We start from the raw sequence: 20,574 nt of genomic DNA, 5'->3' as shown, positions 1-20,574 counted from the left end.
TAAAAATTGAAGGCTCCAATGATGTCTTTCAGAGTACATTTCAGATGCCATCTCTTCTACAAAGTCTTTCTACTACAACTCCATCCCCTAAGTAAAACGAATCTCTTAATTTTATTAGTACTCTAAACCTCAATTTTAGCACTAACGACAGTCTGCCCTTTAAAGTTTGTTTGTATCCGTGGCTTGTCTCCTCTACATTGGGAGTTACTCGAGGGCAAGAATAGGTTCCTTTTCACCTTTGTATTCCCTATAATGCTTAGCATATTTCTCATGTATAATAGGTACTCAGGACATATTTGTCAAATTGCATGTGGTTCTGAGTCTGTCCCCTCAAGAATACTAATGTATGGACTTAGGTGGGTCTTAGTAGAGGTCTTCACCAGTCAAAAGGCATTGGAATTGTCATGTTCACTGTATTTTATTTTAGCATATAGGAAAGCAAATGCTATATATTTTGGCAATGATTCATTTAAAATGGCTAGATTTAAAAAAAAAAGTATAATGCTGCAAAGGAGAAGCAGATGCCAAGATGGGATCAAGCATGCAAGACATATATTAGAAGTGCTTGTGAGAGAAAATGAAGGTGGAGGCCAGGAGAGTCATCAGACTGTAATGCAAGTCTGACTCTAGGTGGAGGAGACAGGTGAGGAAGGAAGGAACTTAGAGTGAATGTGTCTTACACTGCTGTGTAGCTCTAAGGAAAGTTGACCAGGCCTCAGGAAGTCCTTGCGTGAAAGTTGCCTATCAACAGAAATTCCTCAACTCCCAGGATAGGGTTGTCTTAGTATGTATACCCACGGTGCTCAGTCATTGACTGAGAGCAGCCAGTGAGAAGCATGGATTTCAGAGTGTACCAGCTGGGGCCCTCAGTCAGTTAAGTTCCCTATAGTCAGAGATCTGAGAGGCTCAGTCTTATAGCCAGCCAGGGTCATTTCTGGCTGTAAATTGCCTGATTCAGGATAATTGAAACTATCAATTTAAAGTGGTTAATTTGTTCCCCCCAAACCCCTATGCTTAAAAAAAAAATCTTAGGGTAAGTTCTAAAAGTTAAAAGTTAATTATTGATTATTAATAGTACACAGTTTGCTTTAGTAGTTATCAAATAAAGTTTGCATTTCACATTGAAGTTTATTTTGTAATTAAACCTTTATATGAAACCACAAACAAAGCAATAAAGACAAAAGAAAACAATACATATGATACCCATATCATTACTATGTGAATTAGTGTATCAGGAACACTTTAGGCACTTCAGTAGTACCCTGAGTAGTCCAACCATCCATCCATAAAGATGACTGACTGCTTGTTGACTTTCCTTTTTAGGCTAGGCTACCTCAGAGGCAGGCAAAAAAAAAAAAAAAAAAAATTAGTAAAAGAAATTCTCATAAAGTCAAATTCTGCTAATCTTTTATTGTTGTTGAGGATGGGGATATACATTGGAGAAAATAAGTAATTTAAAGTTTTGGTATTATGATCCCTGAATTACTCAGATATTATTTTTAAAGACATTTTAAAACTGTAACAGGAAGATGATTTTGAAAAAGTTTCTTTAATGCTACTTTCTTGACTGAATTGGTTTTATTCACTAAATTTGTTGAGCATTTACTATATGGCAAGTATTAAAATGGATGTACAATTAAAAAATATAATTGTTGTTTGTATGAAACTTACATCTGGTAATTTTTAAAAATTGTGATCTGCTCATGTGTATTAAAGCATCCCAATTGCAAATGGGATCAATTCTCATATAGTTTGGTTCAGGGTTAAAAATAAAAAACTAAAACAAGTTGAGATTTTTTAACAGTTATTTTTAATTAACAGATTTTTATAATAAGCTAACCTAAATTCCAATTATTCTTTTATAATTGCTGAAAAAAAGTTTCTCCTTTCTATGTAGACAAGTCCCATTTTCTATTTTACTTATAATCTAAACCATTTGCACATAAATTGATTTTTATGTATGGCCCAATAATTTTAATGGATTGCCCTTACTGATAATTACATGCCCAGATGTTTCGTGTAAAAATTTGGGTAGGATTCTGATTTCTATACATATATTAAATAATATTTTCTTTTAATTTTTTTATTGTGGTAAAATATATATATTTTACATAAAATTAACCATTTTAGCTATTTTTAAGTGTATTAATTCAGTGCCGGTAACTACATTCACAGTGTTGTGCAACCATCAACACTAAAGGTTTTTCATCACCCCAAACAGAAACTCTATATACATTAAGCAATAACTCCCCATTTACCCCTCCCCCAACCCCTGGTAACCTCTAATTTACTTTCTGCTTGTATGAATTTGTCTGTTCTATATATTTCATATAAGTGGAATCATACAATATTTGTCCTCTTGTGTCTGATTTATTTCACTTAGCATTATGTCTTCAAGATTCTTTCATGTTGTAACATGTATCAAAATTGTATTCTTTTTTAAAGTCTAAATAATATTTCATTGTATGAATATGCCACATTTATTTATCCATTTATCTGTTGAGTTGTTTCTACCTTTTGGCTATTGTGAATAATGCTACAATGACTATTGTATATAAGTCTTTGTTTTCAAGTCTTTTGGGTATATAGCTAAAAGAATTGCTGGGTCATTTGGTAATGCTATGTTTAGCTTTTAGAGGAACTGCCATACTGTTTTCTGTGGCAGCTATACCATTTTACATTTCTACCAGCAATGCACAAAGGTTTCAATTTTTCTACATCCTCCCTACACTTGTTTTTTTTTTTTTTTTAATTGCCATCATAGTTGGTGTGAAAGGATATCTCATTCTGCTTTTGGTTTGTATTTGTATTTTCCCTGATGACTAATGATGTTGAGCATCTTTTCACATACTTATTGGCCATTTGTATATCTTCTTTGGAGAAATATCGATTCAGGTATATTGCCCATTTTCAAATTAGCTTGTTTGTATTTTTGTAACTAAATTTTAAGAGATCATTATATAGTCTTAAAAAAAAATTTTTTTTTTTGATTGTTTAAATAGGGAGGAAAGGAGAGGAAGAGAGAGGTAGAAACATTGATGAGAGAGAACATCGATTGGCCACCTCCTGCATGCCTCTCACTGGGGATCTGGCCCACAACCCGGGCATGTGCCCTGACCAGGAATTGAATCAGCCACCTCTTGGTGCATGGGTTGATGCTTAACCACTGAGCCACACCAGCTGGGCAGATCATTATATATTCTTGATATTAAGCCCTATTGGATATGTGATTTATAAATATTTTCTCCCATTCAAACCCAACCAAAAAGTTATCTTTTCAGAGCATTGATAATGTCCTGTGCACAAAATTTTTTAATTTTGATTAAGTTCAATTTAACTGTTTTTTCTTTAATTGCTTGTGCTTTTGGTGTCATATCTAAGAATCCATTGCCAAATCCAAGGTCATGAAGATTTAGCCTTAAATTTTCTTCTAAGTTTATGATTTTAGCTTTCATATTTAGGTTATTGATCCATTTTGGGTTAACTTTTGTATTTGGTGTGAGTTAGGTGTCCCCCCCCCCCTCCCCCTGCTTCCCCTCCTTCCCATCCTCCCCCTCCTCCTGGAAATCCAGTTGTCCCAGCACCATTTGTTGAAGGGATTAATTTTTATCTATTGGATGGACATGGCAGCTTTGTCAAAAATCACTTGACCATAGATGCACACTTATTTCTGGACTCTTAATTCTGTTTCATTGGTCTATGTGTCTATCTTTATGACAGTACCACACTGTCTACTGTAGCATTGTGTATTAAGTTTTGAAATCATGAAGTGTCTTCTTTATTATTATTTTGGCTATTGAGGGCCCCTTGCAATTCCATATAAATCTGAGGACTGGCATTTCCATTTCTGCATAAAAAGGTTATCGGGCCCTGGCTGATGTGACTCAGTTGGTGGAGCCTTGTCCCATGCATCCAGAGGTCGCAGGTTGATTCCAGGTTTCAGGCTTGATCCCCAGCAGGGGGTGTGCAGGAAGCAGCCTGTCGATGATGTTTCTCTCTCCTCAGTGTCTATCTTTCTCTCCCTCTCTGTTCCGCTCTCTCTCTCTCTCTAAAATCAATTAAAATAAAAAAATTTAAAAGGTTATTGCAATTATGATAGGGATTGCACTGAATCTGTAGATTGTTTTGGTAGTACTGACAATATTGATGGTCTTCCTACCATGAACACAGGATGTCTTTCCATTTATTTAGGTCATCTTTAATTTTTTTTCAGCAATGTTTTGTAGTTTTCAGGATAAAAGTATTTTACCCCCTTGATTAAATCTATTCCTGGGTATTTTATTCTTTTAGATGTTATAATTATTTTAGTTACTAATGGAATTACATTAGTAATATTCAGATTGTACACTGCAGGTGTATAGAAAGAAACACAACTATTTTTTGTTTTTGTTTTTAAAGGAGTTAACATTTATTAAGGGCCTTCCATATGTGGCCCTCTACTGGACTGCTTGGATCCCTTTTATTTAAATCCTCACACGAGGATATTTTTTCATTTTTATCTTCAGATAGAGTGAAAGGGGGAAAGAGAGAGAGAAACGTTGATGTGAGAGAGACACAGTGATTGGTTGCCTCCCGCACAACCCCGACCAGGGCCAGGGACCAAACCACAACCAAAGTACATGCCCTTGACCGGAATCAAACCCGCACTCTCTGGTCCATGGGCCGAAGCTCTAACTGCTGAGCAAAACAGGCCAGGGCCACAACTGTTTTTTATGTGCTGGTTTTGTCCTGCAACTTTGCTGAATTAATTTACCAGCTTTGGTAATTTTCTTGTGGATTCTTTGGTATTTATTGTTTTATATACAGGATTATGTCATCTGCAAATAGCAAACATAGTTTTCCTTTTTCCTTTACATTATGGATGCCTTATTACTATATCATCATCATCATCATCATTATTGTTATTATTATTATTTTGGTTTGATTGTGATGGCTAGAACTTCTAGTACCATTTTGAATAGTACTGGTGAAACTGGGCATCCTTGCATTATTCCTGACCTTAGGGTAAAGTTTTCAATTTTTCACCATGAAGCATGTGAGATGTTGATTTTTCATAGGTGCTGTATATTATGTTAAGGAAGTTACCTTCTATTCTTAGTTTTATGAGTGTTTTTTTTTAATCATAAAAGGAGGTTGAGTTTTGTAAAATGCCTGAGTTGAGTGTTAATGTGTGTGTGTGTGTGTGTGTGTGTGTCCCATTCTATTAATGTGATATATTAATATTGATTGGTTTTTTATGTTTAACCACTTTTTCATCCTTGGGAAAGATCCCACTTAGTCAAGGTGTATAATCCTTCTTTTTGGATGATATGTTCTTTCTTTCTTTGTTTTTATTAATTAATTTTTGTTACAGATGTTTCTCCTTTTTCCCCTACTGATTCCCCCCTCCCCCCTCCCTGCCTTTTCCCAGTTTGTTGTCCATGTCCACTGTTCATGAATACATGCATATAAGTTCTGTGGTTTATCTCTCCCCCACCACCCATATAATCCTTTTAATATGCTGTTGGATTCAGTTTGGTAGTATTTTGTTAAGGATTTTTGCGTCTGTACTCATATAGGATATTAGTCTGTAATTTTCTTCCTTTTTTTTTTATCCTCACCTGAGGACATCTTTTGCATTTTTATCTTCAGATAGAGCAGGAGGGAGAGAAGGAGGAGGAAGAGAGAGAGAGAAACATTGATGTGAGAGAGACACATCATCTGGTTGCCACCCACACAACCCCAACTGGGGCTGGGGACAAACTGCAACCAGGTACATGCCCCTACCGGGAACTGAACCCCGGACTCTCTGGCCTACGGGCCAACGCTCTAACCATTGAGAAAACTGGCCAGGGCTGTAATTTTCTTTTCCTGTGATGTCTTTACCTGCTTTTGATATCAGGATAATGCTGGCTTCACAGAATAAGTTAGGAAGTGTTTCTTTCTCTTTAGTTTTTTTTGGAAGAGTTTGAAAAGATTGGTGTTAAATCTTTAGATGTTTGGTAGAATTTACCTGTACAGCCATCTGGTCTTGGACTTTTCTTTGTTGGGAGGTTTTGGTTACTGACTCAGTTACCTGTTATACATATGTTGAGATTTTTAATTTCTTGAGTCTGTTTAGGTAATTTGTGTGTTTATAGGAATTTGTCCATTTATTCTAGGTTACCTAGTTTGTTGATATATTCAGGGTATTCTCTTATAATCTATTTTATCTCTGTGAGGTCAATAGTAATGTCCTCACTTTGATTTCTGAATTTAGTTATTTATGTCTTTCCTTTCTTCTTAGATAGTCTCTTGAAGGTTTGTCAATTTTGTTGATCTTTTTCAAGTTAGGGCACATGCCCGGGTTGTGGATTTGATCCCCAGTGGAGGGGTGCACAGGAGGCAACCTATTGATGTTTCTCTCACGCTTTGATGTTTCTCTCTCTCTCTAAAAAAAAAAATCAATAAAATTGTATTTTTAAAAAAAGATGTATCGCCCTGGCCGGTTTGGCTCAGCGGTTAGAGCGTCGGCCTGCGGTCCTGAGAGACCCGGGTTCAGTTCCCGCTAGGGGCGCGTACCTCGGTTGCAGTTTGTCCCCGGCCCTGGTTGGTCGTGCGGGTGGCAGCCACTCGATGTGTCCCTTTCACATCGATGTTTCTCTTTCTCTCTCCGTTTCTCTCTCTCCCTCCCACTCTATCTGAACAAAAAAAAAAATGGAAAAATGTCCTCGGGTGAGGATAAAAAAATAAATAAAAATAAAAATAAATAAATAAAAAAAGATGTATCTCCTGTTCCTAAGGAGGTTGCAGAATTGTTATGGTATTGTATCACATGATTAAGAGCCCTAAGTAAACAAAAGCAAATTCTTACTAAGTCTCTAGGAAAAGGCCTATATTTGTTTTAACAGGATAAAAGTGGACATTGGGTTTTTTTCACCTCAGTTATGTATTAAGAGTTCAATGGACACAAATATTTAATTAATATAATACTGTTGTTACTTATTTTATTGCTCGGTGTTCCAGCTTTGGCCATGAGGGACTCTTTCAAGTTGGCTCTTGTTGAAAACTACTTTTTGAGTCAACATATTGCTTACTACTTCCTTATTTTGAGGAATGCCTAATGAAGGATCATTTTTTTGTGGAAAGTAGGGTCTTTTGATCAGTGACCTATTGATATATTACCTAGGGTGTTTGTTTTTTTAAACACAGACACACACACAACATTACTAATGATTAAAGAAATGCAAATCAGTACTGTGATGAGATACCACATCACACCCATTAGGATGGCTTTTATAAAAAATTTTAAAAAAAACAGCAAGTGTTGGCAGGATATGTAGATATTGGAACCCTTGTGCATTACTGGTGGGACTGTAAACTGGTACAGCTGTTATGGAAACCAGTGTGGTGTGCCTCAAAAAACTAAACATAGGATTATCATATGTTCCAGTACTTCCATTTCTAAGTATATATCCAAAAGAATTGAAAGCAGGGACTTGAACAGATATCTGTATACTACCGTTCATAGCAGCACCATTCACAATAGTCAAAAAGTAGAAACCGCCCTGGCCCGTGTGGCTCAGTTGTTTGGTCATTGTTTCATAAACCAAAATGTTGCTGGTTCAATTCCCAGTCAGGGCACATGCCTGGGTTGTAACTCGATCCCTGGTAGGGGACAAGGCAGCCAATCGATGTTCTACTCGTACATCAATGTTTCTCTTTCTCTCTCCTTCACCCTGCCTCCCTCTCTCTCTGTCTCTAAACATCAATAGAGCTATATATATATTAAAGCAGAAACAACCCACCCTGGCCAGTGTGATTCATTTGGTTGAGTGTTGTCCCATATACCAAAAGGTTGTGGGTTCAGTTTCGGTCTGGGCATGTACCTAGGCTGCACGTTAGATCTCCAGTTGGGATGTGGGAGGCAGCCGATTGATGCTTCTTGATGGTTCTCTCTCGTCGATGTTTCTCTCTCTCCCTTCCTCTCTCTTTCTAAAGTCAATAAAAACATATATTTTTAAAAATAAAAAAAGTAGAAACAACCCAAATATCCACTGCTAGATGAATGACTAAACTAAATGTGCTATATACATACAATGGAATATTAGCCCTTAAAAGGAATGAACAAAAATCAGTTAATGTAACCTATCACATCAACAGGTTAAAGAAGAAATAATCATACACACAGTCGTATTAATAAACGCACAAACAGTATTTGACACAATGCAACCCTCATTCATGTAAAAACTCAGTAAAATAGGAATAGAGAACTTTCTCAATTTGACAAAGATTACAAAAAACCTACAGCTAACATCATACTTAAAGGTGAAAAACTGAAAGCATTCCCACTAAGAACAGGAACATGGTAAGAATGTGCCCTCTTACCACTGCTTTTCAACATTATACTGGAAATTCTAGGTAATGCAGCAAGACAAGAAAAGGAAATTAATTAATGGAACAAGATTGGGAGAGAAGAAATAAAACTGACATTGTTTGCAAATGACATTTTAGATTATGTAGAAAATTGGAAGGAATGGATCAAAATACTCCTGGAAGCGATTATAGCAAGGTTGCAAGATACAAGATTAAAATATAAAAGTCAGTCACTTTCTTATGTATCATCAATGAATAAGTGGGATTTGAAATTAAAAACAATACCATTGCCCTGGCCAGTTTGGCTCAGCGGTTAGAGCGTCGGCCTGCGGTCCGGAGAGACCCAGGTTCGGTTCCCGCTAAGGGCACGTACTTCGGTTGCAGTTTGTCCCCGGCCCTGGTTGGTCGTGCGGGTGGCAGCCACTCGATGTGTCCCTTCATGTTGATGTTTCTCTCTCTCCCTTCCTCTTTCTCCCTCCCACTCTGTACAAAAAATGGAAAAATGTCCTCGGGTGAGGATAAAAACAAACAAACAAACAAACAAACAAAAACAATACCATTTACATTAGCACCCAAAATTGAAATACTTAGGTATAAATCTAACAAAATATATGTATGATATACATGAGGAAAACTATAAAACTGTGATGAAAGAAATTAAAGAACTAAATAAATGAAGAGGTATTCCATGTTAATAGAGAGGAATACTCAATGTTGTCAAGGTATTAGATCTTTTCAACTTGAACTCTACATTCAGTGCAATCTCAATAAAAATTCCAGCAAGTTTTTGTGTGTGGATATTGTGTGATTTGAAAATTGATATGGAGATGCAAAAAACCCAGAATAGCCAACACAGTGTCCACGAAGAACAAAGTTGGAGGACTGACACTACCTCATTTTAAGACTCTCTGTACAGCTACAATAATCAGGACGGTGTGGCATTGGTGAAAGAATAGACAAATAGATCAATGGAACAGAATAGCAAGCCCAGAAATAGACCCATATAGTCAACTGATCTTTGAAGGGAGCAAAGACAGTACAAGGGAGTATAGAGAGTGCCTTCAACAAACGATATGGAACAATTAGACATCCATATGTTAAAAAAAAAATGCCAGATACAGACCTTACATCCTTCATGAAAATTAATTCAAAAGGAATCACAGATCTAAATAGAAAATTCAAAACTCCTAGAAGATAACATAGGAGAAAATCTAGATGATTTTGCCAATGCCTTTTTAGATACAACACCAAAGGCATGATCAATGAAAGAAATAACTGATAAGCTGGACTTTCATTAAAATTTAAGAATTCAGCCTGGCAAAAGACACTGTCAAGAGAATAAAAAGACAGGTCACAGACTGGGTGAAAATATTTGCAAAAGACATTTCTGATAAAGGACTGCAATCTAAAATATACAAAGAACTCTTAAAACTTAATCATAATAAAACAACTCGTTTAAGAAATAGCCCTGGCCGGTTTGGCTCAGCGGTTAGAGCGTCTGCCTGCGGTCCAGAGAAACCCCGGTTCAGTTCCCGCTAAGGGCATGTACCTCGGTTGCAGTTTGTCCCCGGCCCTGGTTGGGTCATGCGGGTGGCAACCACTCGATGTGTCCCTTTCACGTCAATGTTTCTCTCTCTCTCTTTCTTCGTCTCTCTCCCTCCCACTCTATCTGAACAAAATATAGGATAAATATCCTCAGGTGAGGATAAAAAAGAAATAAGCCCTGGCTGGGGGGCCCAGTTGGTTAGAGCATCATCCCATACACCAGAAAGGTTGGGTGTTTGATTCCCGGTCAGGGCACATACCTAGGTTGCAGGTTCGATCCCGCATTGGGGCATGCACAGGAGGCAAACAATCTGTTTCTCTTTCATTTTGATGTTTCTCTCTCTCTCTCAAAAATCAATAAAAACATATCTCAGGTGATGATTAAAAAAAAAGGCCTTAATAGACACTTCATCAACGAAGATATACAGATGGCAAATAAGCATATCAAAAGTTGTTCCACATAATATGTCATTAGGGAAATGCAAAGTAAAACAATAATGAGATACCACTACACACTTATTAGAATGGTCACAACCTGGAACACTGACAATAACGAATACTGGCAAGGATGTGGAGCTATAGGAACTCTCATTCATTGTTAGTGGAAATGCAAAAGGTACAGACACTTTAGAAGATAGTTTGGTGATTTCTTACAAAACTGAACATGCTCTAACCATATAATCCAGCAATTGCACTCCTTGGTATTTATTCAGAGTAACTGAAAACTGACATCCACACAAAAACCTGCACATGGATTTTATAGCAACTTTATTCATAATTGCCAAAACCTGGAAGCAACCAAATCTTTCTTCAGTAGGTGAATGGATAAAAAAACGGTGGCACATCCAAACAGTGGAATATTATTCAGCACTAAAATGAAATGGGCTATCAGGCCATGAAAAGACGTGGAGGAACCTCAAATACCTGTTAGTAAGCGAAAGAAGCCAATACGAAGGCTACACACTTACATAACATTCTGGAAAAGGAAAATCTGTGTAGACAGCAAAAAGATCAGGAGTTGGGAGGGATGAATAGAGTACAGAGGATTTTTAGGGCAGTGAAAGTACTCTGTGATACTATAATTTATACGAGTCTTTATACATTTTTCAAAGCTCATAGAATGTACAACACTGATAATGAACTTTAATGTAAACTAAAGGTTTGGGGTAATGATGTGTAAGTGTGGATTCATCAGTTGTAACTAATGCACTACTCTGGTGGGGTATGTTGATAATGGGGGAGGCTTACATGTGTAAGGGCCTTGGGTATATGAGAAAAATCTCTGTACCTTCTCAGTTTTGCTGGGGACCTAAAACTGATCTAAAAATAGTGTATTCCTTTTTTTTGGATCTAAAAATAGTGTATTTCTTTTTTTTGTTTGTTTCTTTTTTTAAAGATTATGAGGAGTTATCAGTTTTAAAAAAGGAATGAAATCTGATATATGTTGCAACATGGATAAACCTTGGAAATATTTTGCTAACAGAAAGAAGCCAGATACAAAAGAACAAATGTATGATTCTACTTATATGAAGTACCTAGAATAGTCAAATTCATAGAGACTGAAAGTATAACAGTAGTTACCAGGGTCTGGGGAGAGGTGGGTGTGGGGATTTACTGCTTAATGGGTACAATGTTTCAGTCTGGAATGATGAAAAGATTCTGGAGATGTGTAGTGGTGATATTGCACAACAGTACTTAATGCCACTAAATTGTACACTTAAAATGGTTAAATGGTAAATTTTATGTATTTTACCATAATTTTTAAACAGAAAAGTGTTTCTTCGAACCATTCTAGGCATACTGAATCAGAATCTTTAGGAATGGGGCTCAGAAGGCAAAAAAACAACAAAAAAACCCCCAAAAAACAAAAAAAAAGCTCTTCAGGTAATTTTTAGGCATTGCTTAGGTAAAGAGCCATTTATATATGGGTAAGGGCATTCAAAGCATTAAAATGTATTTAATTTCTACTGGATATTATGGATGTCTAGGGTGAGGGAAGAGATTTCTTTTGTTTCATGTGACATTTTTTATTTTACAGTGATTTAATATGTAATTATTTCTTGCTATTTTGATAAGTTAGAGGTATTATATGATGAAAATAGGATTTCAGATTTGTTTATCCATATATTAAACTAATTGCTAATTTTATGTCTCAAAGACATCTCAGCATAATGAAGTCCAGAACCAGACTCTTGATCTCCTTATTCCCCTTCCTGCTTAATAAAAATCTGTTCTTGCAGTATTCCTCATCCTAGTGAGTGTATCTGCATCTGGTACATCTGGCCAGTGACCTGGGCCCTACCCAGCCTTACCATTTTATCCCCTTCATGTCTGCATGTGCTGTTCCCTTTACCTAAGGTATTACTCCTCTCATTTCACCAACCCATTCTTCACCCAAATTCTACTCACCCATTAGATTTCTGCTTTAGTCTTCCTTTCCAGAACTACTAGGTTAACTTAGGCTCCCTTTTATAGCCTCACAGCACCCTCTACTAAGAACAGCAGCAAAGCTACAACTAACATTAAGTAAACATTGGTACATAATTATTATCAGAAGGATTAGTTAATTTGCTCAGGGTTACACCCTGGTAATTGAAAGAACTGAGATTTGAATTTAAACAGTTTGGCCAACATTTAACCTCTTTAATACTCTGTCCCTTATTATGTAGTTATTTTTTGTGATTAATGTCTTGTTGTCCTCCTGTACTTCTAAGGTCTAAGAGGGCAGGGACTATGTTTGTCTTATATTCTTAGTATCTAGCACAATATCATGTGTGCATGTATCATATTTGGGATGTAGCCTCTTTTACTCAGAAAATATGAAAATGAATAAAATTTATAAGTGGAATTCACAGATGACATTGGCCATTTGTTTTTAACATTTAAAAAATTTTATCTTTATTGTTGAAAGTATAAAAAATATGGACTGCTTCACGAATTTGCGTGTCATCCTTGCGCAGGGACCATGCTAATCTTCTCTGTATCATTCCAACATTGGCCATTTTACCTTCTAGAAATAAAAGTATAAATATGGAGAATTCTGTTTCATTCATTCAGTAAATCAATTTACTGTTAATGATCACACATCAAAGAGCCTGATCTATTTGGAAAAGTTTGAATTTGAACTTCCATACCTTTGATTTACTAGATTTTAGAATCTAATGCTTAGAGGTATAGACAATCAATCAGTAAACCTTACTAGAAAGATATTCAAGCCACAAACTGCCACCTTTTGGAATTTTTAGGGGAACTGCCAAAGAACAGACAATGGACACACATGTATTATGAATTTCTACTCCAGCTTTAAAGATGCCTCTTAGAATGAGATTAAAACTCAAAATAGGATAGGATGGATAGGAGCACTGGGGCAGGGGGGATTTTTATAAATTGGCATCACTGAAAAGGGATTTCTGCCACATTTGGAAGACTTGAGTGTGAAGATTAAGAACATACTTGAAGAAGAACTAAAAAACCAGAGATTCTTTTCTTGAATCAGTTGTTTTATTGATGGGAACTCTTATCACAGAAAGTAAGAAGAAATTTTGTTTGGGAAGGTCATACATATTGTTTTTAGAGCAGAACAAATGAAAGATGATATGAACTTGGCACTTGATACATGTTTGGGATTTGATGTGTGTAGTTATTTTCTGTGGGAAAAGACTTTGAATATTGCCTTTCCCATGGCTAATGTGTACACACACACACACACAGAAAAACAATTGTAAAACATTTTATTTAAATGAAAATTTTACATTAAAAAAATTTATATATGTACATAAAATGTTACAAAAGTGCATGAATATGACACAATTATTTTCAGTACGGTTTTTTGTTGGGGTAGGGGAGTGGTTCGTTCATTCTTTTCTTTCATCCACACCCTTCCCCTGCCAGGACCCTCTAACCCATGTTAATGAGCTAGGCTGTATTATTCCATATTTCTCTCAGTGTTGTCATGTTCGTGTACAAATGTGTATCTATAATACATTATAAACACACACCAACTGAGTGTTGCATGAAGCAACACTCAACCAACTGAGCCACACTGGCCGGGCTGTGGTTGATTCTTGTATGTGCCCTGCCTGGGGATCAAACCTGCAACCTCGGTGTATTGGGAAAATGCTCTAACGCTCTAACCAACTAAGTACCCAAACAGGACTTAATTTATTCTTTTTTTTTTTTTTTTATCCTCACCCGAGGACACTTTTTCATTCTTTGTTCAGATAGAGCAGGAGGGAAAGAGAGAGAGAGAGAAACATCGATGTGAAAGGGACACATCGAGTGGCTGCCACCCGCACAACCAACCAGGGCCGGGGACAAACTGCAACCGAGGTACGTGCCCTTAGCGGGAACCGAACCCGGGTCTCTCCGGACCGCAGGCCGACGCTTTAACCGCTGAGCCAAACCGGCCGGGGCTAATTTATTCTTTTTAATGGCTACATAATTGTGTTAGTTTGTCAGGGCTGCTATAACAAAAACCACACAAGAAGCTTAAACAACAGAAATTTATTTTATTACAATTATGGAGGCTATAAGTCCAAGATCGAGGTGTTGGCAAGGTTGATTTTTTCTGAGGCCTCTTTCCTTGTCTTGTAAATGGCTGTTTTCTCCCTGTGTCTCCATGTAGTCTTCCCTCTGTATATGTGTGTCCAGATTTTCTCTTCTTGTAAGAACACCAGTCATATTGGATTAGGGCCTAACCTAATGACTTCAGTTTAACTAATTACCTCTGTAAAGACACTATCTCCAAATATAGTAATATTCTGAAGTACTGGGAATTAGGACTTCAACATATGAAATTTTAGGGGATACAATTTAGCCCATAATAATAATATTCCATAATTTATTCAAACATTTCCTAACTGATGGACATTTACATTATTTCTTTTTTTTTTTTTTTGTCACTAAGAACAGTGGTGCAATACAGTGTTTATATGTGGATCCTTTTATTGCTAGAGGATAAATTCCCAAGAATGTGTTAGCTGGGCCACAGGGTACATTTATTTTTAATTTTAATAGTAGTTACTGAATTACTTTTAAATATTTATTTATTTTTATTTTAGAGAGTAAGGGAGAGAGAGAAAGAAAAAGATCTATTGATTGCCTCCCATATGCACACCAACCAGGGATTGAACACAAAACCTTTCGGTGTACAGCCGACATTCCAGTCAACTGAGCCACACTTTTATTTTAAAAGTCTGTTACCAGTCAGCATATCTCCTAGCAAGGTAATAAAATAACCTTTTCTTACCATTGCTGTCAACAATAGGTGTTATTGATCATTTTACTTTTTACTAGTCTGATAAGAGTAAAATGATATCTTATTGATCCTTTAATTTGCATTTCTCTTAATTCTGTTAAATTTGAGGGTTATTTAATATGTTTGTATTGGGGAATTTTTAAATGTAAAGCTTCAGTGAGACTGTAAAAAGTTATTTTAAGAAGACAAACTTAGCCCGGCCGTTGTGGCTTAGTGGTTGAACATTGACCTGTGCACCAAGAGGTCGCTGGTTCGATTCCTGGTCAGGGCACAGGCCCAGGTTGTGGGCCAAATCCCCAGTTGGGGGCACAGGAGGCAGCCAATTGATGTTCTCTCTCATTGATGTTTCCATTTCTCTCTCCCTCTCCCTTCCTCTCTCTCTTTGAAATAAAAAAAGAAAAACTTAAATTTTTATCTAGGTATGTAGCCAATTCCCACTTAATAATGAATTGAGTTTCAAAAGTAGGTTTGTGAATTGCTTAGGATTTGAAATACCCTCTCCTAGAGAGGCGGTATTACAAACAGTGATTAGATTCTTAACCCACCCTATGAAGTATGTTTAACTCATAATGATATAGCTAATACTATATGGAACTTAACAGTGTGGTTCATTCATTCATTTCATATGTACTCCATGAACAGAACTCTTTTTCCTCTGAATTATCCTAATGTGGTTAGGGGCTATGGCTTCCAGAAAAGGTTGCAAGGCAATAGGCAAGGAGTGGAATGAATAGATAATATGGTGGTTATATGAAGTTTAGATAGAATACAGACCTTGGCTGATTTGACTCAGCAGTTGGGGTGTCAACCCATAGACCAAAGGTTGCAGGTTTGATTCCAGTCAAGGGCACATACCTGGGTTGTGGTTCGATCCCGGCCTCGTGCAGCAGGCAACCAATCAGTGTGTCTCTCTCATATCGATATTTCCTTCCCTCCCTCCCTCCCATTCTATCTGAAAAATTAATGGGAAAGTGTCCTCAGGTGAGGATTAAAAACAAAAACAAACAAACAAAAGGATTATTGCATGTACTTTAGTTATATCTATAGTTTCCCTTTTACTCCCCACTCCCCCACCAAAAAAAATTTTATTTACAGTTGAAAAACACGAAAAATCTTGGGTTCTGAATCAGTGATACTTCCAAGGTCCCTTGAACAAACAGGGCAACAGCAAACAGGCAAGTAAATGGACCATTCCAGATTATTTTACTCAAGAGCATCACCCAGAGCAAGGGCAGGCCTACAAAGGCAAAGAGATGGAGGTCTGATTTAGTTTTGTTCTGGACTACATCTCCCCACACTGAGATCACCACAGGCAGCTTGGGCTTATTGTTGGGGCCTATGGGAACATTCTCAGTCTTTCTCATCACTAGAAGTCCATCAGTGATTTTTCCAAACACCACGTGCTTTCTACCCAGCCAATCACACCTAGAGCAAGTGATAAAGAATTGACAGCCAATTGTACTGGGACCACTGTTTGCCATAGAAAGCAGGCCTGGAGCTGAGTGCCTGAGTTTAAAATTTTCATCTGCAAATGGCCCCCAGTAAATACTGGCAACTCCAGTACAGTCTCTGTTAAAAAAAATCTCCACCCTGAATCATGAAATCCTGTATGGCCTTGTGGAAAGTGCTCCCTTTGTATCCTATTAGAACCTCATCTTTTCTTAATTCTCCAGTACAGAACTGCCTAAAGTTCTTGGCCATCTTAGGCACAATGTCTGCAAAGAGCTTGATCTTCATGTGGCCAATTTCCTGGCTGCCAAAACTGACATAAAAGACCACCTCAGGGTTGACAGGGCTTGAATTGGCCACCACTATGACTCCAACCTAGAAGCAGAAGTTGGAAGCATGAAGTTTCTCCTTTTATACTTATGTCTCATTTCAGTAGATTAAGGTTTAAAATAAGATTCTGTTTTATTATTATTTTTTTTAATCCTCACCCGAGGATATTTTTCCATTTTTTGTATAGATAGAGTGGGAGGGAGGGAGAGGAAGGGAGAGACAGACAGAAACATCGACGTGAAGGGACACATCGAGTGGCTGCCACCCGCACGACCGACCAGGGCCGGGGACAAACTGCAACCGAGGTACGTGCCCTTAGCGGGAACCGAACCCTGGTCTCTCCAGACCGCAGGCCGACGCTCTAACCGCTGAGCCAAACCGGCCAGGGCTATTTGTTTTTTTAAAACAGAATCTTAGCCCTGGCCAGTTTGGCTCAGCGGTTAGAGCGTCGGCCTGCGGTCCTGAGAGACCCGGGATCGGTTCCGCTAAGGGCGTGTACCTCGGTTGCAGTTTGTCCCCGGCCCTGGTCGGTCGTGCGGGTGGCAGCCACTCGATGTGTTCCTTTCACGTCGATGTTTCTCTCTCTCTCTGTTCCTCTCTCTCCCTCCCACTCTACCTGAACAAAAAATGGAAAAATGTTCTCGGGTGAGGATAAAAAAAAAATAAAAATAAAAAAACAAACAAACAAAACCAAACCAAATGGCTGGAACCCTTTTTTTTAAAAAATTAAAATATAAGCTCAATGAGAGCCAGGAGTTTGTATATCTTGTTTTGTTGGATCTCTGACATTTAGAATAGCATCTTGTACACAGTAGAGCTTCAGTATTTATTGAATGAGTGCCAGTTGAGGGGCAAATTTGTTTTTCTTCTTTTCATGTTCTTACTCCCTGCCATTGATGAGTACAAGGAAAGGGACTTATTTAGACTAAACATCAGTCAAGGTTTTAATATGAATGATTCATAGAAAACTATCCTTGTAGCAGAGAGATTTTTCAGCATACAGATCTAATTATGTCAATGTTTTGTTTAAAATTCTTCAATTATTTTCTGTTTTCCTGATCACTTTCTAACTTCTTAGTATGACATACAAAGTCTGCCCTTCCCAGTCTTAGTTTTCCCCACAGGTACTCTTTGGTCTAACTCTTGTAGTTTCTCCAACACATCATTTTGTCTTGGCCTCTATTTTTTTTAGTATGCTAGCTTTTATACTAAAAACCCTCCTTTCTTATCTGTTGCACCTTATTTATCCTTTATTCCCCAGTTCAAGTGTGTTTTACTTGTGAAGGCTTCTGATACTCCTCATATACCGTCAACAGTGGTCACTCTTTTTGTTTTGGTCATCATTGTACCTTAGATATTAAATTCATTTTAACCTCATCATATTGTGTGAAGTCATTGTTTGTATGTCTAGCTCCTCTGTGAGCTGAAATCTTTAAGGGCAGATGCCATGTCCTCATTCATTTTTGTGTCCCCTCAAATAAGAGGAGCTCAGGAGGGAAAAAAAGATCATTGCATCCATGGACCTAAAGGCTAATTAACAGGCCCCATTTTATTTATGGAAAAGATTTAAATTCTCTAACTTGTTTCATTTTTGTCTTTAAAATTTTGTTACAAAGGATTTCTGCTTTGATAAACCACAGAATGAGGAGAAATAAGCATCTAAAAGCATCAAACATTGACTAAATCATCATAACACTGAGAAAGAGATTTAACAGTGCAAACCTTTATTATTTACTATTGTAAAGGTTTTGAGAATACCAGTTTTATTTCCAATTTTCCTGTTATATTTATAAATAAAAGTAGCAGATCTGGGCTCAAGATATGACAAAATACAATCTAGAAGCCTTTCTAATTCTTCAGAGAGCCATTAGCTAGAAAAGGCTATTAAAGATTCATCAGAATTCAATATAATGTTTTCTGGCGTTTACCCAAGGGATTCTGAGTACACTTAGAGGACTCATATATCAAATAACTAGGAATTGATTTAGACCTTATTCCTTTTTCAGATTCCACAAAATCTGGCAATAATAGACAACAAAGTTGCTTCTGAATCTTAGAAATTACTAGAGACAAAATGAACTGTCAAGATAGAAGCAGGCTGTCCTAAGGAAGGTTTAAAATTCAATGAGTGGCATCTTCAGTTGCATATCATGATTGTATCTTAAAAGAATTCCTGTCCTGATCATATAAGATTCTTATTCATGGCTATCATTAATTCTTTAGTGAATTTTTTGCGTTAATCTTACTTAAAGTACCTACAGTAATTGCATTTAAAGAAGTATATGAAGTTTTCTATATCAGTAAATTTAAGTGTAAAACATAATATTTTTGAAGAATGGAAATAAGGGAAATCTCAGTTTAAACCCAATTCTAAGTGCTTATTTTAATTGTGTGTGTGCGCGCACACACACACACACCCTCAGTGACTATTAGCTGTAGATGGCTTCAGAAGGCTGTCATAAGATTTGGCAGGGTAACCTTTCTGTATAATCTTGAATAATTTGAATCATTTTATTTATTAAATATTTTTGAGTATCATTTAGATAGAATGGAACACTTTAGCTCTAACATTATCTAATAGAAGAGAAGTGTTTTTTATTCTGTGTGTATAGGAAATGTAGTACTACTTCTGTCTGTTCATTAAAGAAATCTCTTAACAGTATCTTCCTTAAAAGATAAAGAGCAAAGTCTGTGTATTTCAGGTATTGGTGTTCTGCTTGTCTTTAAATATTTACCATTGCCGATGTTTTTCAGTCAGAGGTTTGAAGTATTTTTGTTTTCAAGGAAGTAAAATAATTTATTAGTCTCTTGTATAAATGAACCTTGTGATCTCAATTTGACAGATACAAGATATGATAAAGGTTAATATTCAGAAATTTAGAAGAACCGTTGGCATCATGCATTATTTACATAATAGGTTTTATTTGGCTATTAATAGACACCAACTAATAAAACTATTTGAATTTTCATTTCTAAAGTTTTATTTTATGCAAGGTGTTAAACTTAACATTTGAATTATATGTGCCTGAATTATGAGCGGTATCAAGTGTTTTTTTGTTTGTTTGTTTTAAACTATAGCATTTTACCTCTGTAGTTATATACAGTTTATTTGAGTCTACATACCAGAGTATTAGGTCCATTTTGATTCATCTGTATACAGACAGACATACCTCAGATATATTGTGGATTTGCTTCAAGGCCACCACAATAAAGCGAATAATAAAGTGAGTCACACATTTTTTGGTTGCCCAGTACATATAAAAGTTATATTTACACTATACTATAATTTATTAACTGCAATAGCATTATATCTAAAATAACAATGTACATACCTTAACAAAAACACTTTATTGCTAAAACAATGCTGCCTTACATCATCTGAGCCTTCAGTGAGTTGTAATCTTTTTGCTGATGGTGGGTCTTGCCTCCATGTTGATGGCTGCTCACTGATGAGGGTGGCAGTTACTGAAGGTTGGGCTGGCTGTGGCAATTTCTTAAAATAAAACAACAGTGAAGTTTGCTGCATTGATGGACTCTTTAATGAATGATTTCTCCATAGTATGTGATGCTATTTGATAGCATTTTACCTATAGTATAACTACTTTTAAAATTGGAGTAAATTCTCTTATACCCACTAAGTTTATTGTAATATTTTAAAT

The 20,574-nt window shown here is 36.7% G+C and overlaps 2 protein-coding genes and 1 non-coding gene across 6 annotated transcripts in view; 1 reads left to right on the top strand and 2 right to left on the bottom strand.

Annotated features, from left to right (window-relative positions):
• Window positions 1-20,574, top strand: part of SOS1 (SOS Ras/Rac guanine nucleotide exchange factor 1) — a 122,872-nt gene that overhangs the window by 9,288 nt on the left and 93,010 nt on the right. The window contains exon 1 of one of the 4 annotated variants that reach the window (XM_036263241.1): window positions 11,341-11,389. The exons of the other annotated variants lie outside the window; for them this stretch is intronic. The gene's annotated coding sequence lies outside the window, so the exon portion shown is untranslated. Of the gene's footprint in view, window positions 1-11,340; window positions 11,390-20,574 lie in introns of those variants that run through there. 4 annotated transcript variants of the gene reach the window in all.
• Window positions 12,795-12,904, bottom strand: LOC118631353. Its single transcript, XR_004959823.1, has one exon. It is a non-coding gene; the product is annotated as a U6 spliceosomal RNA (small nuclear RNA).
• On the bottom strand, window positions 16,222-20,441 carry LOC118631074 (peptidyl-prolyl cis-trans isomerase H-like). Its single transcript, XM_036263403.1, is given in 3 exon segments — window positions 16,222-16,716; window positions 16,718-16,960; window positions 20,289-20,441. Coding segments are annotated over 3 exon segments (891 nt in total).

Source organism: Molossus molossus, unplaced genomic scaffold (assembly GCF_014108415.1).
Source record: "Molossus molossus isolate mMolMol1 unplaced genomic scaffold, mMolMol1.p scaffold_m16_p_15, whole genome shotgun sequence".
Lineage (NCBI taxonomy): Eukaryota > Metazoa > Chordata > Mammalia > Chiroptera > Molossidae > Molossus > Molossus molossus.
The sequence above is the reverse complement of the archived record's forward strand: the minus strand, read 5'-3'. Positions and strand labels throughout refer to the sequence as shown.